Source organism: Hypanus sabinus, chromosome 8 (genome assembly GCF_030144855.1).
Source record: "Hypanus sabinus isolate sHypSab1 chromosome 8, sHypSab1.hap1, whole genome shotgun sequence".
Classification (NCBI taxonomy): domain Eukaryota; kingdom Metazoa; phylum Chordata; class Chondrichthyes; order Myliobatiformes; family Dasyatidae; genus Hypanus; species Hypanus sabinus.
In genome coordinates, this window is record NC_082713.1 from 123,826,047 (window position 1) to 123,844,964 (window position 18,918).

At 43.4% G+C, this 18,918-nt stretch overlaps 1 protein-coding gene across 3 annotated transcripts in view; it reads left to right on the forward strand.

Annotated features, from left to right (window-relative positions):
* tmem178bb (transmembrane protein 178Bb) overlaps positions 1-18,918 on the forward strand; it is a 426,141-nt gene that overhangs the window by 365,070 nt on the left and 42,153 nt on the right. For all 3 annotated transcript variants that reach the window (XR_009513640.1, XM_059977743.1, XM_059977744.1), the window contains exon 3: positions 7,126-7,263. Coding sequence is in view for 2 of the 3 variants with exons in the window: in XM_059977743.1 (XP_059833726.1) it covers positions 7,126-7,263 (138 nt within the window). In the remaining variant the exon portion in view is untranslated. The remainder of the gene's footprint in view (positions 1-7,125; positions 7,264-18,918) is intronic.

Genomic DNA, 18,918 nt, shown 5'->3' on the forward strand with positions numbered 1-18,918 from the left:
AAAAAGGAGGGGGCTACTTTGTACCCTTTGGCCCCTCAGAGTTGGGGCACAGTCATAACAGTGTCAGCTTGCCTTGGGCAGTGACATCTTGCCTCAGTGTCAGAGGGCCCTGGCCCCAGTCACAGCTTGGATACTTGGAACCATCTGCTTTTGGTAGGTGAGCTCCTCAGTTTTCCCCCTCTTCCGTTGAGGTGAAGGTTCTTGCTCCCAGAAGCTAGGTAAAGGTAGGTCTCTATCTGAAACACAAGAGATTCTGCAGATGCTGGAAATCTTGAGCAACACACACAAAATGCTGGAGGAACTCAGCAAGTCAGACACCATCTATAGAGGGGAATGAGCAACTGACGTTTTGGATTGAGATCCTTCATTAGGACTGGAACGAAGAGGGAAAAGCCAGAAGATGGGGGTGGGGGGGGAACCTTTTCATTTCATCCCCTTCCCTCATCCACTGACATTCTCCCTCACCTGCTTTCACCTATCGATCCCCTACCACCACCTTCCAAATAGATTTCTTTGAATCTATTTGGAACTCCAGTCAGCTCCATCATGGGCACAACCCTTCCCACCACTGAAGGCAACTTCAAGAAGTTGTACCTCAAGAAGACAGCATCCATTATTAAGGACCCTCACCATCAGAGGCATGTCCTCTTCTCATTACTGCTATCAGGGTGAAGATACAGGAGCCTGAAGACCCACACACAACAATTCAGGAACAGCTTTTGGCCCTCTGCCATTAGATTTCTGAATGATCCATGAACCCATGAACATTACCTCACTATTCCGCTGTCTTTGCAAATACTGCTCCTGTAAAATAATATATTTCATGTTATATAAGACAATGATAATAACCCTGATCTGATTCTGATTCTGGAGCCTCTGACTCTATATTAACACCCTTAAAAGATAAATCCCTTTCTAGACTCTTGTCTGACACTTCAAATCAGATACAGGTCCACAATCCCTCATCCGAAATCCTTGGGGCCAGTTGCATTTCGGAATTCAGAATTTTTCGGATGTCATTATCCCTCCTTATTGGTTCCGGGACCAAAAATCAAGTATGCGCAAGTCCCTTATTTAACCTGTCTCAGTGCAGGTAGACTTTAGGACCCGGCAGACCTCCAGACCTACGCACATCCTCCTGTATACTTTAAATCATCTCTAGATTACTTAGAATACCTAACACAATGTAAATGTAATGTAAATAGTTGTTATACTGTATTGTTTAGGGAATAATGACAAGAAAAATATTTTATTTCCAACAAAAACATTCAGTAAAACATAAAAATATACAGCTTCAAACAAACCGAATCCGACACATGGTAAATGACTTATTGGAATAAATGTAGAGCATCACTGTCACTATAAAACTTCAGTAACTTGTCTTTCTGTTTCTTTAAATCATATACAGTGGTAGTTCCGACACCATATTCTTCAGTAAGATACTGCACGGACACACCATGATCAAGCTTCTGCAATGACTCCACTTTTTGCATCATTGATAATGATAGATGCTTCCTTCTCTTTTTCTCATTGTTACTCATAGGGGTATCTGCAGCACTTTTTGACATCTTCACAGTGAAATTAAACACAAGGTCAACAGTGAACACAAAATATCAGCAAATAGCAAATGCATGTGTAACCAGTATGAGAGCTGAGCCACAACTGACGACTGGCGGCCTCTGCTAGTGCTGCCACATCACACCTGAGTGACGTTAGCTGTTGGTGAGAAAGACTACGGTTTTCGGAGCTTATTGAATTTCAGAATTTCGGATAAGGGATTGTGGACCTGTATTGGTATTGCTTTACTATTAAAAAGCTTATCTTGCATACAGATCAGATTATTACACTGTGCATTGAGCTAGAATAAGGTAAAACAATAACAATGCAGAATAAAGTGTAAACGCTACTGAGAAATGCAGTGCAGATAAACAATAAAGAACAAGATTATAGTGTCCTATTTTGTAAAACCAGACTTCATCTTGTTTTATGAAAGGTCTGTGTAAGAATCTGATAACAGTGGGTTAGAAGCTGTCTTTGAGCCTGGTAGTGCATGCCTTCAGGTCTTTGTATCGTCTGCCTGATGAGAAAGGGGAGACGAGAGAATCCAGGGTGGGTGGAGCTCACTGTTCTTGCTAAGCTATACAGGTGCACGGCTGCACAGTAACTGAAATGTTCCTGTGCACGTAGACTTTGGTGCCATGCAGCTGGAATTTTCTTTTGTATAATGTAATTTTGAAATTTATATTAATATAATTGTGAAATATTCTGAAATTATGTGTTAAGGAATAGAACATAGAATAGTACAGCACATTACAGGCCCTTCGGCCCACGATGTTGTGCAATACAATTGTTGAATACAATCCATAAATTTTCTGAATATAATAAATGCACCACAACCTTTCCTTTGAAACATTTTACAACACTGAGAAAAGAGAATGTTGAATGGTTGACAAAAAATATTCAGCTACAGCTATGAACTACAACAAAAGCTTTGCCTCAAAAATATGACAACAATACTGTGACTTCAAATTTGCCATTTCAACTTTCTGAGAAACTTAAGATTGGTTCATCTAAGACATTTTCTGAAATTTTAAACTACATGTTTAGAAACAAAGAGTTTGAAAAACTCAGTTTTTGTTGACATCGTTGGAACACTTCAAGCTTCTAGTGCTGACTGTGAACGTGAAATCTGTCTTAAGAATTCAATCAAATGTAAATCCAGAAACAGACTTGAAGTGAAACATTTGGATGATGTAATAAAGATTAAAATGTATCTTTCATCTTGATGCGAAATTCATCAGGACAGTGTTCATAGACAATGGATTTGTAATAAAGACAGAAAAAGTTACAAAACGTGAAATATTTTCCTCGTACTGAATTTCATTATACCATTCAATTAATAAATAAAATCAAAAGTACATGATTTTTAAATTCTCATGTAAAAAATTCATGGTATGTATTATTACAAAAATAATTTTTGAAGTGCTGTGCAGTTTTCAAGCCATGTAAAAATTTCATGCTCAGAGCAATGGTTAGTCCATGCGGCTGTAAAAAAAATTAGTGGGAACATTGGTGGGGTCTTTGATTTTGCTGGCTACTTTTCTGAAGCAGAAAGAAGTATAGACAGTGTCCATAGATTTGCGTGATGTGCTGAGCTGCGTCCACAACTCTTTGTAGTTTTCTTTGCAGTCACATGCAGAGCAGTTGCCAAACCAAACTGTGATGCGTCCAGACAGAATCCTTTCTATGGCGCATTGATAAAAATTGATAGGAGTCAATGGGGATATGGCAAGTTTCTTTAGCCTCCTGAAGAAGTAGAGGCATCGGTGAGTTTTCTTGCCCATGGCTCCCCCAGAGGTATTCACAAAATTACACAGAACTCTGCTGGTGTCCTGGTTAATATGTACCCTGTCACGCACAGCAAAAACTGATGCTCTGGCTGTAATTGTGTAACTTTTGTGGGATGTTGATGTGGCAAATCAACTCTTGCATTGCAGCCTTCCACCAATTCATTGATTGCAAGCCATTTTGGGGCAGGTTTCCCATGAAAGGGACCACATGGTAAGAAAATTGGCTGTGGTGTTTGTTAACATACGGGCACTTGGAGACATGAGCAGATTTGGCAAACAGTAGACAGTGGAGGTGCACTGTGAGGTGTTCATCCTTGAGATTTAAACCCGCGGTCTCCTGCTTTTGAAAGCATGGAAAATAATAATTACTTAAACAAAGTAAGTAAGTTAAGTTGTGTCCAGTGGGAGGGGGACGTGATAATAAGGGGGTGGGGCATAGCATAAGAGAGAATGGTTAAAGATTCAGAACCTCCACACATTGACATATTGATTGGCAGTGATTGGCACAGTCGGATGCAGTGCTGAACAACAATTCAGCTGTAGCGTATGAAAGCGTATAATTTCAATAGTGTAGTGAAAGAGCAGGGAACGGCCTTAAATGGGTTATTCTTTAAATTAACCAGTGGTGGGCTTCCACAGTGCTGTGTTGTTCCATGAATAGGTCTTGATGATGTATTTTGAGAGAGATGATAAATTTTACAAGTTAGTGATTCACTTCACAGGCCTGTTTACTTCTCTAATGCAGTCGAACCTTCCTGAAAGCTCAACCACTTGGTACTATCACTGTCTATAAAACAGCTTGTTGCAAAACAGACATGCTGAATAAGTTGCTTAGTTCAAGGAAACTTATAGACCTGATGGATAATAGCATTTAGCATATCAAATAGCTGATGTATTGGGAGCTTTATGTACTCAAGGAAGTTAGGTTTACGGCATTAATGGTGGAAAGCTGAGAACTGCATCTCCAAATCGATTTGCGTAAGAAGGGAATCTGAGGAAATATCATATGCATGTGAAGTCATTCACGTGGCAGAGAAAGGGTATAAGTGTTCAGACTCATTGAGAATGGGATAAGAAATATCAAGAAACCTGGAAGAAACATGGGGTGAAGTAGAATCCATTCCTCTAGCTTCAGTTCCTGCGACGTACGGTTCATTCATCTACATCTTTGGTATGTCTTTTTAGTTTACAGGAATTGTACCTGTGTTTTGGAAATCCTTTATCGTTTGTGCTTCAGGAATGTTTTGTATTTTAGAAATGGTTTGCAATTTGGAAATGTATAAGATAGAAATTTTCTGTGTGTTTTAAATGTATTTTAAGAATGCTGTTTGGATTTAACCATGCATCAAAGAAAAAAAATGAAATGAGTTTTAAACTGCAAACACGAGGAAATCTGCAGATGCTGGAAATACAAACAACACACACACAAAATGCTGGTGGAACACAGCAGGCCAGGCAGCATCTATAGGGAGAAGCACTGTCGATGTTTCAGGCCGAGGCCCTTCGTCAGGACTCACTGTTGACATTTCGGGCTGAGACACTTCGTCCTGAAGGTCATGACGAAGGGTTTCGGCCCGAAATGTCGACAGTGCTTCTCCCTATAGATGCTGCCTGGCCTGCTGTGTTCCACCAGCATTTTGTGTGTGTTGTTTGAGTTTCAAACTACTTTGTTTGCTGGAAGTATCTTCCTCTTGGTAGGGAGAGGAGATCCTCTGCTCAGTTAGTCGATATTGGCAACTAAACTCATTATGAAGAATAAACAGGGAAGTAACATAGTCTTTAAAGATTGGGTAGCTGCAATATAATCTCCCTTTAGTAAGTGTACTCATGACTAATTATAACCAATCGGGCTTAGGGTTTTCATTTGAGGTTAGAACTTCACAGTCAGCAAACCCAATACCATCACAGAACATACAATGTAGAACATACAAAAGAGTACAGGCCCTTTGGCCCACAATGTTGTGCTGAGATTTTGCCTGACAGTCACAGGAAAAGCACTCCCCACTATTGAGCAAATTTACAAGGAACACTGCCACAAGAAAGCAGCATCCATCTTCAAGGACCCCCACCATCCTGGCCATGCTCTCTTCTCACTGCTTCAATCAAGAAGGAGGTACAGAAGCTTTAGATCTCATACTACCAGGTTCTGGAACAGTTCTTACCCCCTCAACCATCAGACTCCTGAACCAGTGTGGATTACTTCACTCACCTCAACTCTGAACTGATTCCACAACTGATGGATTCACTTTCAAGGACTCCACAGCTCATGTTCTCAATATTCTATAGTTACTTATTTTTTCTTTGCTCAGTTTTTCTTCTTTTTGCATGGTGGTTGTTTGTCAGTCTTTGTGTAGTGTTTCATTAATTCTATTGTACTTCTCTGTTCAAAAGTGAAATACCTGCAAGAAAATGAATCTCAAGGTAGTATTTAGTGACATATACATACTTTGATAATACTTTGATATATACTTTGACATATACATTTACTTTGAACTTTGACCTCTTAACCTATGCCAAGATCCAACTAACCCTTCTCTCCCATATAGACCTCCATTTTTCTTTCATCCATGTGCTTATCTAAGAGTTTCTTAAATATCCCACACACCCACCATTCTCTGTATAAAGAACTTACCTCTGATAATCCCTCTTTAATTTCCTCCAGATCACTTTAAAATTATGCCCCTAGTATTAGTCACTGGTGGTGACAAATTTGCAGGCTAACTCTTGCCAAATGCTCCAGTGTCTAAGATTTCCAATTCTGACTGGACCAGTTCAGCTTGCGACCTCTCACCTGCTATTGGTCATCTGACACATCAGTCATCAGGGAACCCCACTTCCCCAGCCAACGGGGAACTAATCAGACTGTTCATTAACTAATTCTTGACAGCCTTTTCTCTATCCTGATGATAGTAACACACAGCAGGTCAGCCAGTCTGTAGGAAGAGAAGCAGGAGTTAGCATTTCAGGACAAAGAATCTTTGTCAGAGCTTGGAAGGAGGGAGAAGCTCATTAAGCTGAGGCACAAGAGATTCTGAAGATGCTAGATATCTGGAGCAACACACCCAAAACGGTGGATGTACTCAGCAGGTCAGGCAGCATCTATGGAGAGGAAATGAACAGTCAATTCATGATAAAGAATCCTGACGATGGGACCTGGCCCAAAATATCGACTATTGATTTCCCCCCCATAGATGTTACCTGATCTTCTGAGCTCCTCCAGCATTTTGTGTGCTAAATTCATTAAGCTTCAGAGAGGGGACATCTCTGGTAGGCTGTGAGGTTAGGCTGTAGACAAGATTATCCCGTCATTGAGTGATTGGGAGCAGTCATGAATGAGAACATAGATGAAAAAGTGTAAAAATGCAGAGCAGGAAGATAAGCCTAGCTGGCCAAGGTGGGTACATCCTCCACTCAAAGAAGGAAAGGGTTTATAAAAAAAAACAACAAACAAGCTGAGCTTTTGGGATTTGATTCTACCATTTCAGGCTCCTTGATTTCTGAGTCAGTTGCTAACCCAATTATTTGCTGAGTTTGCTCTCTGTGTGACAAGCCCATTCTTTTAGGACCAGTACTAAACTCTACGTACCAAATGCGGGTAAGTGGGACTGATCTAAATAAGTACAAAAGGGTCAGCATAGACATATTTGGCCAAAGGGCCTGTTTCCCTATTGTACAGTTCTTTAAGGACAGGTACAACAATCGTCTAAGCAGGCGTTTTATATTTCCCCTGTAAAGATTAATGAGCTCTGCCTTCTCTTTTCTTTTCCTTCTACAGATCTCCGTCGGATGACAGCTGGATTCATGGGAATGGCAGTTGCTATCATCCTTTTTGGCTGGATTATCGGGATCCTGGGCTGCTGTTGGGACCGGGGACTGATGCAGTACGTGGCTGGCTTACTGTTCCTTATGGGAGGTAAGGTTGTCCATCCATCCATGCCTTCAGGTCGTGTCCCAAGGCAAGGTTACTGCCGGTGATGTAAACTTGATAGGACATTCTGGAAGCATTTGGCAAGTCAGGCAGCATTTGAGGAAAGGGAAGAAGTTATTATTCCAGATTCTGCTGATGCTGGAACTCAGCATGTCAAGCAGCATCTATAGAGGAGAATTAACAGTTGCTGTTTTGGGCCAAGACCCTTCATCAGGACTGGCTCATCACCCCTCCTAATCAACCCCATACGCTATTATCCCTTCATATCAAACCCCATCGTTCTCCCACAAACCCCTCATCTGACCAAGGATAGGATTCCTCTTAAACACATGAAATGCTGGAAATCTTGAGCAATGCACACAAAGTGCTGGAGGAACTCAGCAAATCAGGCAGCATCAATGGAAGAGAATTAACAGTCCACGTCTTGGACTAATACCCAATGGCCTTTCATCAGAAGTGGTCGAGACCCTAAAGGTGAACCTAGTAGTTCTCAGGAGCCCTTTTCATTGACGCCAGCTCCTGAAATTAAAAGTAAAATAAAAGTGCATTTTGGTCCTAGAGGAAGGGCTGCAAGCTGGAAGGTAGCAATTGGAGAAGGGCTAATGGGGTGAAGTTATCTGGGAACCACTATTTCTATTATCCAAGACAGATAATATCTGAAACCCTTGTTATTGGGCATCTTTAGAAATTGCTCATTAGCCCCTCATTAACAGCCACCAGGCTTCAGCCACACTGGAGTCAGTCACAAAAGCCACTCCTCCAACCTTCTCTAGAGCCTTCTCTCTGTTCCACTCTCCTAAGCAGTAACCCAAACACTGCTTCTACAGGAAGACCATTACATGAAATACCCTACAACATTCGCAGTTAAACCTTTGCCAGGGCGTTACATATAAATCATTTTTTTTCAAGGAAATGTCCAGAATTGAAGGATGCAGAAATCAATCGACAGTTGAACTTCCCAATCCTAATTCAAAGACACTGACCCCACACACCAGGCCCAGACACCAATCCCAGATTCCAACCCAAGACACAAGTCCCAGACACACCCCAGACATCAGTCCCAGAGTTCAGTCCTAGAAACCAGCCTAGGCAAATACCAAATACCAATCCTAAACACTAACCCCAAATTCCATTGCAGCACCAAATATGAACCCCAGATACCAATCACAGAGGTCAGATACAAAGCCCAGACACCATTCCCAGATACCAACTCCAAAACACTGATACAAGACCCAAATGCCAACTCAGTACCAAATACCAAGCCCAGGCACCAACCCCTGCACCATAAACCTGCCCCAGACACCCTCAGCACCAGATATTCACCTCAGACACCAAGTTCCCCTCCCTCAACTATATTCCAGCCACAGACACCAAGCAGCACACAAGTGCCAACTTTCCAGCCCAGATACCAGCTTGAGGACCCAGATACCATCTTTTGGATGGCAATAAGATCATACCATTTCCAATCTGCCAGAGTAGAAACATGCAGATACCCTCCCAATATAAGCCCATGGCCCGTGATTCTGATAGAAACATGCCATCTGAATACTCGTGCCACCATTAAGGTTCCGATCTCATATCCAGACCATAATTTCTCAGCGAGTTTCACCACTGTCCTATTTTCAAGAAGTGCTAATATTATCAATTTCTCTGCCTGGAAATGCATGCCACTATCCAGTTCTGATCACTCTGCTGCAAACCTGAATAGCTGGAACTGAGCACCAAGGCAGCCCCTGCCTCCAGGAGGAAGGAACTGTGATATACCTGGGTAACCTGAGGTTTTGCCGCAAAAAGTGATAGGATGGTCTGTTGGCTTTCATTAGTCAGGGGGACTGAGTTCAAGAGTCTCAGGATAATGGTGCAGTTCTATAAACACTTGGAATATTTGTGTTCATTTCTAGTCACCTCATTATAGGAAGGATGTGGAAGCTTTAGAGAGGGTGCAGAGATTTACCAGAATGCCGCCTGGATTAGACAGCATGTCTTATGAGAAAAAGTTGAGTGGGCTTGGACCTTTCTCTTTGGAATGAAGGAGGGTGAGAAGAGACTCGATAGAGGTGTACAAGGTGATAAGAGGCATAAATAGTGTGGACAGCCAGCACTCTTTTCTGAGCATGTGAATGGCTAATAAGAGCGGACATACTTTGAAGTTGATTGGAAGAGGGTATAGCGAAAATCAGAGGTAAGTTTTTTTTACACACAGAGTGGTGGGTGCATGAAATTTGCTGCCTGGGTGGTGGTAGAGGCAGACACATTAGGGAAATTTACAAGACTCTTAGACAGGCACATGGATGAATGAAATATGGAGGGCTGAGTGGGAGGGAAGGGTTAGATTGCTCTCGGAGTAGTTTAAATGGTCAGCACATCATTAAGGGCTGGAAGGGCTGTACTGTTTTATGTTTGATGTTCTGAAGATAATTTATGGAGACAGTAGCCTCAGAAAGGATTATGACATTGTATTGTGCAGTTCTGGTGACAGTACAATGTGATTAAGCTCAAGAGGGTGAGGGAAAGATTCACGAGGATGTTACCAAGACTGGAGGGCTTGAGTTATAAGGAGCGACTGGACAGGCTGGGACTGTTTTCCCTTGAGTGAAGGAGGCTGAGGGGGTGACCTTATAGACTTTTATATCATGAGGGGTGTAGATAAGGTGTATGGTCACAATCAAGGACAGTGAAGACTAAGGCTACATCCACACTGAGTTAGTGAATTTTGAAAATGCCGGCGTCACGAAAAAAATGAAAGGCGTCCACACCAGGTATTTTTGAAAATACCTCCGTCCACATTAAAACGGGTCTTTGGGCGAATCTCCTCCTACTGGGCACGTGCGCAGGACACATCTACAGAAAACAAGTGAAGAAGAAACAGTATGCTATTTCCGTTTCCTCCTCTTAGTTCAAGAAAACAATTAAGTGCCGTGCTGCCGCTGCCATCTGTTCTGGCATGTCATGACAGCATTTTTAAAAAGCTCCGGTTACCCCATACACACTACACCGCCCAGCTGGCATTTTCAGATTTACACACTCTGGAGAGTGTTTAAGAAAAGCTCCATTTTCAAGGGAGGAAAACGTTGTTTCAGTGTGGACAGAGGGTCAAAATGAAGAGAAAAGGCTTCGGTTACGGATTTATCTGGTCTAGTGTGGATGAGGCCTAAAGCTAAAGGGTATAAAGGTGAGAGGGGCAGGATTTAATGGGGACCTGAGGAGCAAGTTTCTCACACAGAGGCTGAAGGGTAAAATATCTAGAACAGACTACAAGAGCAAGTGATGGAGGCAGGTATAGTGACTGCACTTAATAGACATTTTGACAGGTACATGGATAGGAATGATTTTGGAGGGACATTGACCAAACGTGGGCAAGTGGGACTACCTCAGCTCTGTGCCTCGGTTGGCACAGACAAGTTGGGCTGGAGGGCTTGTTCCGGTGCTATATAACTCTGTGATTCTATGATTTTCGGGCTTATAAATGAGGACTCAATCAACACATGTTATTCTCTTTTAACTCCATCCTTGGCATATTCTGTCCCTCATGTGCGCCCATGATACAGATTTAATTGCCTTTTAATGTTCTTGTAGCATCCACTAGAAGTGAGAAAGTCATTAAGATGGTGATGTTGGCTGAAGTCTCTCAGATTCAGTATCACAATCTGCTGAAACCACGCTTTCACTTTCCCTGAAGGATTATGGATAAATCTATTGTCTGTTCTTCAGGTGCCCGACGCTAACAGTAGATAATATCAATGTTTGGAAAGATGTTTGGAGATTGGAAAAAAACATCCAGTAATGAATTTGATGTTCACCGGAGAGAGTAATGTCAAAGGTGGGGAATTGGAATCCCTTACACCACAGGGACTCAATGTGCAGTGTATGAAAAAGATAAAGATAATGATTAACCCTATTTGTCACATGTAGATCGAAACATTGAAACATACAGTGAAATATGTTGCTTTTGGATGTCCTGAGGGCAGCCCGCAAGTATCGCCACGCTTCCAGCACTAACTTACCATACTGACAGACTGTTAACCCTAACCTGCATGTCTTTGGACTGTGGGAGGAAACTGGAGCACCCAGAGGAAATCCATGTAGACATGGGGGAGAATTACAAACTCCTTACAGATAGTGGTGGGAATTGAACCCCGATCGCTTGCACAGCAATGCGCTACGCTACCCGCTATGCTTCCGTGTCACCGCTGGACTTTAAGGTCGAAAGGTAAAATGAGGGGATGAGGCAATGGTGGCTGGGAATCCACTGTACGGATATAAAGCAGGAGAGGGGATGTGCTAGTGTCTGCAGTTACTGGCTAAGTCTGTAGAGAGATGGTCAGGGCCAGAATCCAGCTTGGCCCCCTCTGCAGGACTCTTGGAACAGCTGCTACCCTTTACACAGAGCACAACACATTTTTCTGTTTGGGGGTTTGTTTTGGGTGAACCCATGGTGACAAAGGAACACAGGGTGTTGCAAACTGAACTCCCATTAAAATCACAACCATGGGACCCATTTCCTTCCACTAAGTTGTTACTACGTGGATCTGGGGGAGTTAGGAATCGTCTACCATGTTCAACAGGTGTCAGGTCTTTTTGTCATAGGTAGGCCCCGCAAGCTTCTCGACAGAGCTTTGCCCATCCTCAGCCTGTCTACTTTCCCAACATTCAAGAAACATCTCCAGAGGATTTGGGTCACCAGGCCAGAAAGTGCTGGCAGACTTGAATGGCTTGATGGTGGGCTGAAGAGCCTCTATCTGTGTGTGTGACTCCACCTCACTTCCCCACAGGGGGCTCACTGGGGCAGATCGGGAACAGAACTGCAGCACCTCCCTCTCTGTAGTCAGGGTCTCTACTGACAGTAATGTGAAGTGCTGCTCAGCTGCCAGCTCGGCTTCCCTCCCTGCTCAGTAATCTTCCAAAGCGGGCAGAGGAGTTATCCTGGGACCTATCCTGCCCCTTTGCCTCTCCTTCAGATTTACCCATGTTGTCTTACAAACACCCAACACCTTCACAGCCCTCTATCACTCAGTTTCTTTCCCTTTCTCCACCCACCACCCACACTATCCCCAATTTCCCTCCCTCTCTTGACTCCATGTACCACCTTTCCTATTAGATCCCTTCTGCAGCCCTTTGTCAATCACCTCCCAGCCTCTAGTGCTATCCTTACTCTTCCCACCTCCATCTACCAATCACACCTTTCTCATCTAAATCCATCTTAACCCACCTGCAGTTTCTTGCCCCATCACTTCCCTTTGCCCCTTTATACTGGCCTTCTCCCCTTGATCTTTAAGTTCAGATGAAGGGTCTTGACCCAAAATGTTGACTGTCCACTTCCCTCCATTGATGCTGCCTGACCTGCTGAGCTTCTCCAGCACCTCATTTGCTTCTCTCGATTCCAGCATCAGCTGCTTCTTGTGTCTCTAGTTCTCCTGCTCACCATTTTCCTATCTTTCTCAGTCCTCTTTGTTTCAAGAACATGGAACATAACACTACAGCACAGAACAAGCTCTCAATGTTGTGCTGTTTAACCTACTTCAACATCAATCTACCCTTTCCCTCCTACATAGCTCTGTTTTTCTATCATCCTACACACCTATCTTAAATTCCCCTAACGTGCCTGCCTCTACCACCACCCCTGGCAGGTCGTTCAATGCACCCACCAACCTCTGTGTAAGGAACTTACTTCTGACAACTCCCTAAATGTTCCTCCAATCACCTTAAAATTATGCCCCCTTGCATTGGTCATCTCCACCCAGTGGAAAAGTCTCTGGCCATCCAGTTTATGTCATTTATCATCTTGCACACCTTTATCAATTCACCACTTCCTTTCCCTGTGCTGGAGAGAACATTGGAGTTTACTTGCTAAGCTATCTTACACATTTTACCAGCCGAGCTTTCAAAAATCCCCTTAAGCCACATTCGCAAAAATAGGAGCTTCAGATCACTCCAGCATTTTTCTATACAGGATCCAAAGGAACAACTTTGTCCAAACTAACTGACAAGCTTGTCATTTCTTCAGTCTTTGGTCTATTTTGGGACTGTCACCTGATCTCCCCAGCACACTTGAATCCTAATTAAACACATCCCTCTGTTTGTCAGGCCTTGATTTTTTGTCTCTCACAAGCAGATTATCCCCATTTAATTAAGATGATTGACTGGATGTGAACGAAAATCCTGAAGATAATTGTTAACGTAAATGGATTCCGAAACATCACCAAAGAACCTTACAGTCAAGGTGGCATTGACAGAATGTAAATGTTTACCTGCTCTCATTCCATCAGTCCTGCATTATTTTACACGTTGCAGTATCTGAAAGGCTGAAGGGTTGATGGGAGAGTTCCCCTGCAAATAGAGTGGCTCACCCCGTCCATTCACAAGGACATCTCATTGCCTCCATCTGCCTCTTTAAACCTCTGCTGCTTGTGAAGCTGTTGCAGAGAGGGCAAATGGCAGAACTATCACCAAATGGCCCGGATCTCCTCTGGTGGCAGATTCAAGATTGAAGATTGTTTATTCTCATTCATCAGTATGAGAGCAAAATAACTGTTACACCAGATCCAATGAAGCCTAAGAAAAACATAATAAATTTAAATGCATAAGATTTGTTTGTATACATAAACTGACAGAATGGACATAAAGTGATGCTAGGCACAGCAGTGTCTTACATAAGGTGACTCTGACAGGAAATGATAAAGTAGTGATGGGGTGGGTTAATGGGTGGAGGTGTGGATCAGCCTTACTGTTTGGGGAAAGTAACTGTTTTTGAGTCTGGTGTGGATGCTGTGTAGCCTCCCCCCTGATGGGAGTGGAACAAACAGTCCATAAGCAGGGCGGGTAGGACCCCTCATAATGTTACTGGCCTGTTCCTGTATCTAGGGTATATGCAGATGTTGGGTAGGCTAGTGCCAGAGATGCACTGGACAGTTTTAACTAGCTGTTGTACAGCCCTCCTCTCTGCCCAGTACAGTTTCGATACCACACAGTGATGCAGCAGTTCCTGCATCAACGCACACAAAATGCTGCAGGAACTCATCGGATCAGGCAGTATCTAAGGAGGGAAATGGACAATCAACCTTTCAGGCTGAGACCCATCATCAGGACTGGGACCAAGGACAACTGCCTTTTACTTCACACACCATTGAGGAACCGGAAGCTCAAGTGAGGTACTGAGCTGGCCTGGCAGCATCGTCAGACCCGGGGAAAAGTGAGGGGAGCCGCATGCTTTACGTTGCAGAGAAGGGGTGGAACGAGGGGACAGAAGAGAGGGAATGTCTGCAGGAGGGTGGAGCCTGAGAGAATGGATGTTACTGTTGATGGATGAATGCAGATTCTCCCCAGGTTACGATCTCCCCGCTCACGTACAGCCTGTACATGCAAAGAAACATTTGGGAGAGCAGCAGGGTGGATTTGCTGGCTGTTGTGAAGCTGTAGGCATTTTCTGCCATATAGGGACTCGTTTTGTGTCAATGTCTGAGTGCTTGAGTTAAACACCCCAGTTTAACTGTATGTTGTCCTTGGCCGGTCTATGTTTTTATTTAAACGTATTGTGTGGCCACATTTCTGGACAGTAAATGGCTCAGGTTGCAAGCAGTTCTCAGGTCCAGAACCCTGTTGGAATCCAGGGAAGACATGTGGAAGGAAATGAATGAGAACAAGAGATGAGAAAAAAGATCATTCCCTTCTATTTACAACACACACAAAATGCCAGAGAAACTTGGAAGGTCAGGCAGCATCTATGGAGGAGAATAATCTTGACGTTTTGGTCCAAGACCCTTCATGAGGACCGGAAAGGAAGGGGACAGAATCTCATTCTGAAATATTGACTGTTTATTCCCCTCCATGGATGCTGCCTGACCTACTGAGTTCCTCCAGCATTTTATGTGTGTTGCTCTGGATTTCCAGCATCTGCAGAATCTCTGGTGTTTGTGTCCTTCTACTTAAATCTTCTCCAGGAACATCACCTCTGTTGCCAGGGTACTCCTGAGACTCTTGTTTATCTCACACATTCCCTCTGTTCCCCCCCACTCCTCTGCCGCTCTCTCTACACCTCTACAAATTAAACCACACCTATTTTCTCATTAGTCCCTGTGCTAATGCTCGATTGTTGAACTGAAACACCATCTCTGCTTCCCTCTCCTCAGATGCTGCCTGACCCGGTGACTATTTTCTGCTTTCTGTTTCAGACTTCCAGTGACTGCTGTGTTTTTTTTCACTCTTAAGCCACAAAGGGAAGAGTAAGGTGGAGATGGCCCAGATGTCACAGCACGGGGTCAGTGGGACAAATTGTGTCACCATGACAATACCAATAATCCAACTGTGTCATACTGTCATTGCCTCACAGTTCAAACCAAACCTTGGGTCAGAATCAGATTTATTATCACTGACATATGTTGAGAAGCGTGCCATTTTGTGGAAGCAGTACAGTGCAAGACATAAAAAATTACTATAAGATACAAAAAAAAGCAAAAGATGAATAAAGAGGTAGTGTTCATAGGTTCATGCATTGATTGGAAATCTGATGGCAGAGGGGAAGAAGCTGCTCCTAAAATATTGAGTGTAGGTCTTCAAGCTCCTGTATTTCCTCCCTGATGACAGTAACAAGCAGATGGCATGTCCTGGATTATAAAGGTCTTTAGTGACAGATGGCATCTTCTTGAGACACCACCTTTTGAAGACGTCCTCAATGTGTAGGATCGAAAGAGGTTCCAGAGGCTTGTGCCCATGATGGAGCTAGCTGGGCCTACAACCCTCTGGAGTCTCTTTCAGTCCTACGTATTGGAGTCTCCATGCTAGGCAGAACACTGTCCATGGTACATCTGTAGAAGTAAGCTGGAGACTTTTGTGACAAAGCAAATCTCCACAAACTCCTAATGAAGTATAGCCACTGGCAGCCTGCCTTCATGATAGATCCTCTGAGGGTTGAAGTCCAGGAACTTGAAGCTGTTGACCACATGGATTTCCTCCAGGTGCTTCATTTTCCTCTCATATCCCAAGGACTTGAGAGTTGGTAGATTAACAGGCCCTTTTAAATTATTCCTAGTGTACTCAAGTTGTGTAGGAGGGGGAGTGGTTGAAGTTAACAGTGATGCAAGAAGAGAAGTGGGATTAGTACGAAAAGTTGTTCAAGATGCTTAATGGTTAGTATCGACAAGATGGGCCAAAAAAACTTGCTTCGGTGGCATAATTACTAGGACTGAGATACCATCACACTCAACAGAGTACATGTCAGAAGCAATCTGCATTGATTACGCAAACCCCAACCATCTCCTTAATGCAATTTTCAGGACACTTTTCTCATTGCAATAACTGACACAATATTAATGGTTCAGCCAGTAATTGATTCTCCAGGTCCATTACTCTGCAGTGCAAAAGGAAAACTAAACAGGTTTATTCATTTCATATTCCTGTCAGTGCACTCTACGTTCACTGCTCGAATTAAGCACTGCGCTTCAGCCTCTGAATTAGGATCATGTCCTCCCAATTATTCTCCTTTCACCTTGCTAATTCACTTGGCTCTGGGAGTCTCTTGTGGATTCTTCTCATTCATCCCGAGGCATCAGTACAGCCGAGGTGCCCTTTTGAATATCATGTCCAAGCAGTATTCTAGATTCTGTCGCACCAGTGAGTTGTGAAAGACCAGAGTGGTTTGATCTGCCAGATACACTCAGTTCCTACTTTATTAGGTACATCCTGTTCCTAGTAACATGATCACTGAGTGTATGTTTGTTGCCCTCTGCTGCTGTAGCCCATCCACTTTAAAGTTCGATGTGTTGTGCATTCAGAGATGCTCTTCTGTGCACCACTGTTGTAATGTGGGTATTGAGTGTACTGTCGCCTTCCTGTCAGCATGAATCACCCTGGCCATTCTCCTCGTACCTCTCTCATTAACAACACATTTTCACCCTCAGACTGCCACACACTGGATGTGTTTGTTTTTTTTTTTGCTTATTACACCAATCTCTGAAAACTCTAGAGACAGTTGTGCGTGAGGGTCAGGGGAGATCAGCAGTTTCTGAGATTCTCAAAACACTCTGTGTGGCGTCAATAGTCATTTCACGGTCAAAGTCACTTAGATCACATTTCTTCTATGTTTTGATGTTTGGTCTGAACAAGAGCTGAACCTCTTGACCACGTTGGCATGCTTTTATGCATTGAGTTCTGTTTTTTGATTGGCCGATTAGACATTCGCAGTGACAAGCAGATATTCAGGGCTACCAAATAAAGTGGCCAAAGAGTGTAAATGTCTTTGAGAGACAAACCCAGTTAATAACCACCTTCAGTTGACTGTAGTTGCCTTCAATGCTCAGAAATCACCCTGGGATACTTTAGTGTGTCTGTTTTCCCCTATGGGTTGCTAAAGGATAATTTTGCAAAGGGCATAAGCCGCAGCAGCCAGCACTGTTCCCATTGTGAGTCCACCTCCCCCCTCCTCCCCGGCTCTCGGCTGAATGACAAGACATCCAGGATACTGGCATCAGTATTGTCACATGCACAATCCAGGTAGATCCTGCTGGAAAGGTAATTACATCAAGGAAATGAGAAAAGAAAACAAAACGCAAAATGTAGGGTTAATGTACAGGAAGCGCAGTGCAGATGGACAAGTATTCAGCTCCAAGCTGGAAATCATGCGCAGCACACAAAATGCTGGAGGAACTCAGGAGGTCAGACAGCATCCATGGAGGGGAATAAACAGTCGACATTTCGGACTCAGTTCTGGAAAGGAAAGGGCAGAAGCAGGTAGACAAATAACCCTCTTTAAATGGGAGCATTGATCCAAAGTCAGTTTTATTTAAATATCCCTACCTGACACAGATTTACTTCCAGCACAGTGCCAAACTGGGGGCACCCTGCATCCTTGCCTGTTAGCAGATTTTGTTTGATTTATTTTTTTTTAATTTAAAGACACAGCATGGTAACAGGCCCTTCTGGCCCAATGAGACTGTGACACCCAGTTACACCCATGTGACCAATTAACCTACTAACCCATTCGTCTTTAGAATGTGGGAGGAGAGTAAATTCAGGGGGTAATGGAGAGAACGTACAGACTCCTCACAGACGGTGGCAGGAATTGAACCCAGGTCACTGGTCCTACAGGTGTTACATTAACCACTGTGTCGGGTAATTGCAGAGAATTGAAACCACCAATCAGAGCCAAAACACATTCCTCCCCATCTGCATTATCCTTCCCACTCCCATGTTTCTGCTCAGTGATCAGTTATTCCTAACTCCAGGCATTTAACTGATCCATCTATTTCTCAATGGCAGAAGAAGTCTTGTTGTCTTGCAGATCTCTGCTGAGAGTTCTCGGTTTAAAATGCATACAGTGAAGGAAACTCTTAAGAGCAAAACTGAAGAAGTGAAAGTCCAAGTAAGAATAGAAAAAGCAGAAAAAAATTAACTCCTGTACATTTCACCGTGCGACAGACACAGTGCTGAGAAACAGGAGCCAAGAGCTTTACACTGCGACACGTACTGTACAATGTCAAGGAGTTCAATATTCAAGATTCAGGTTAATTAGTTACTTGTACATTGGTACATACAGTGAAATGCATTGTTTGGGTTAATGACTACACACTCAAGTGTAGAGGGTGCGGGGCAGCTCACTAGTGTCATCACACAATCCAGTGTCAACACAGCGGGCCCAGTATGTTCAGC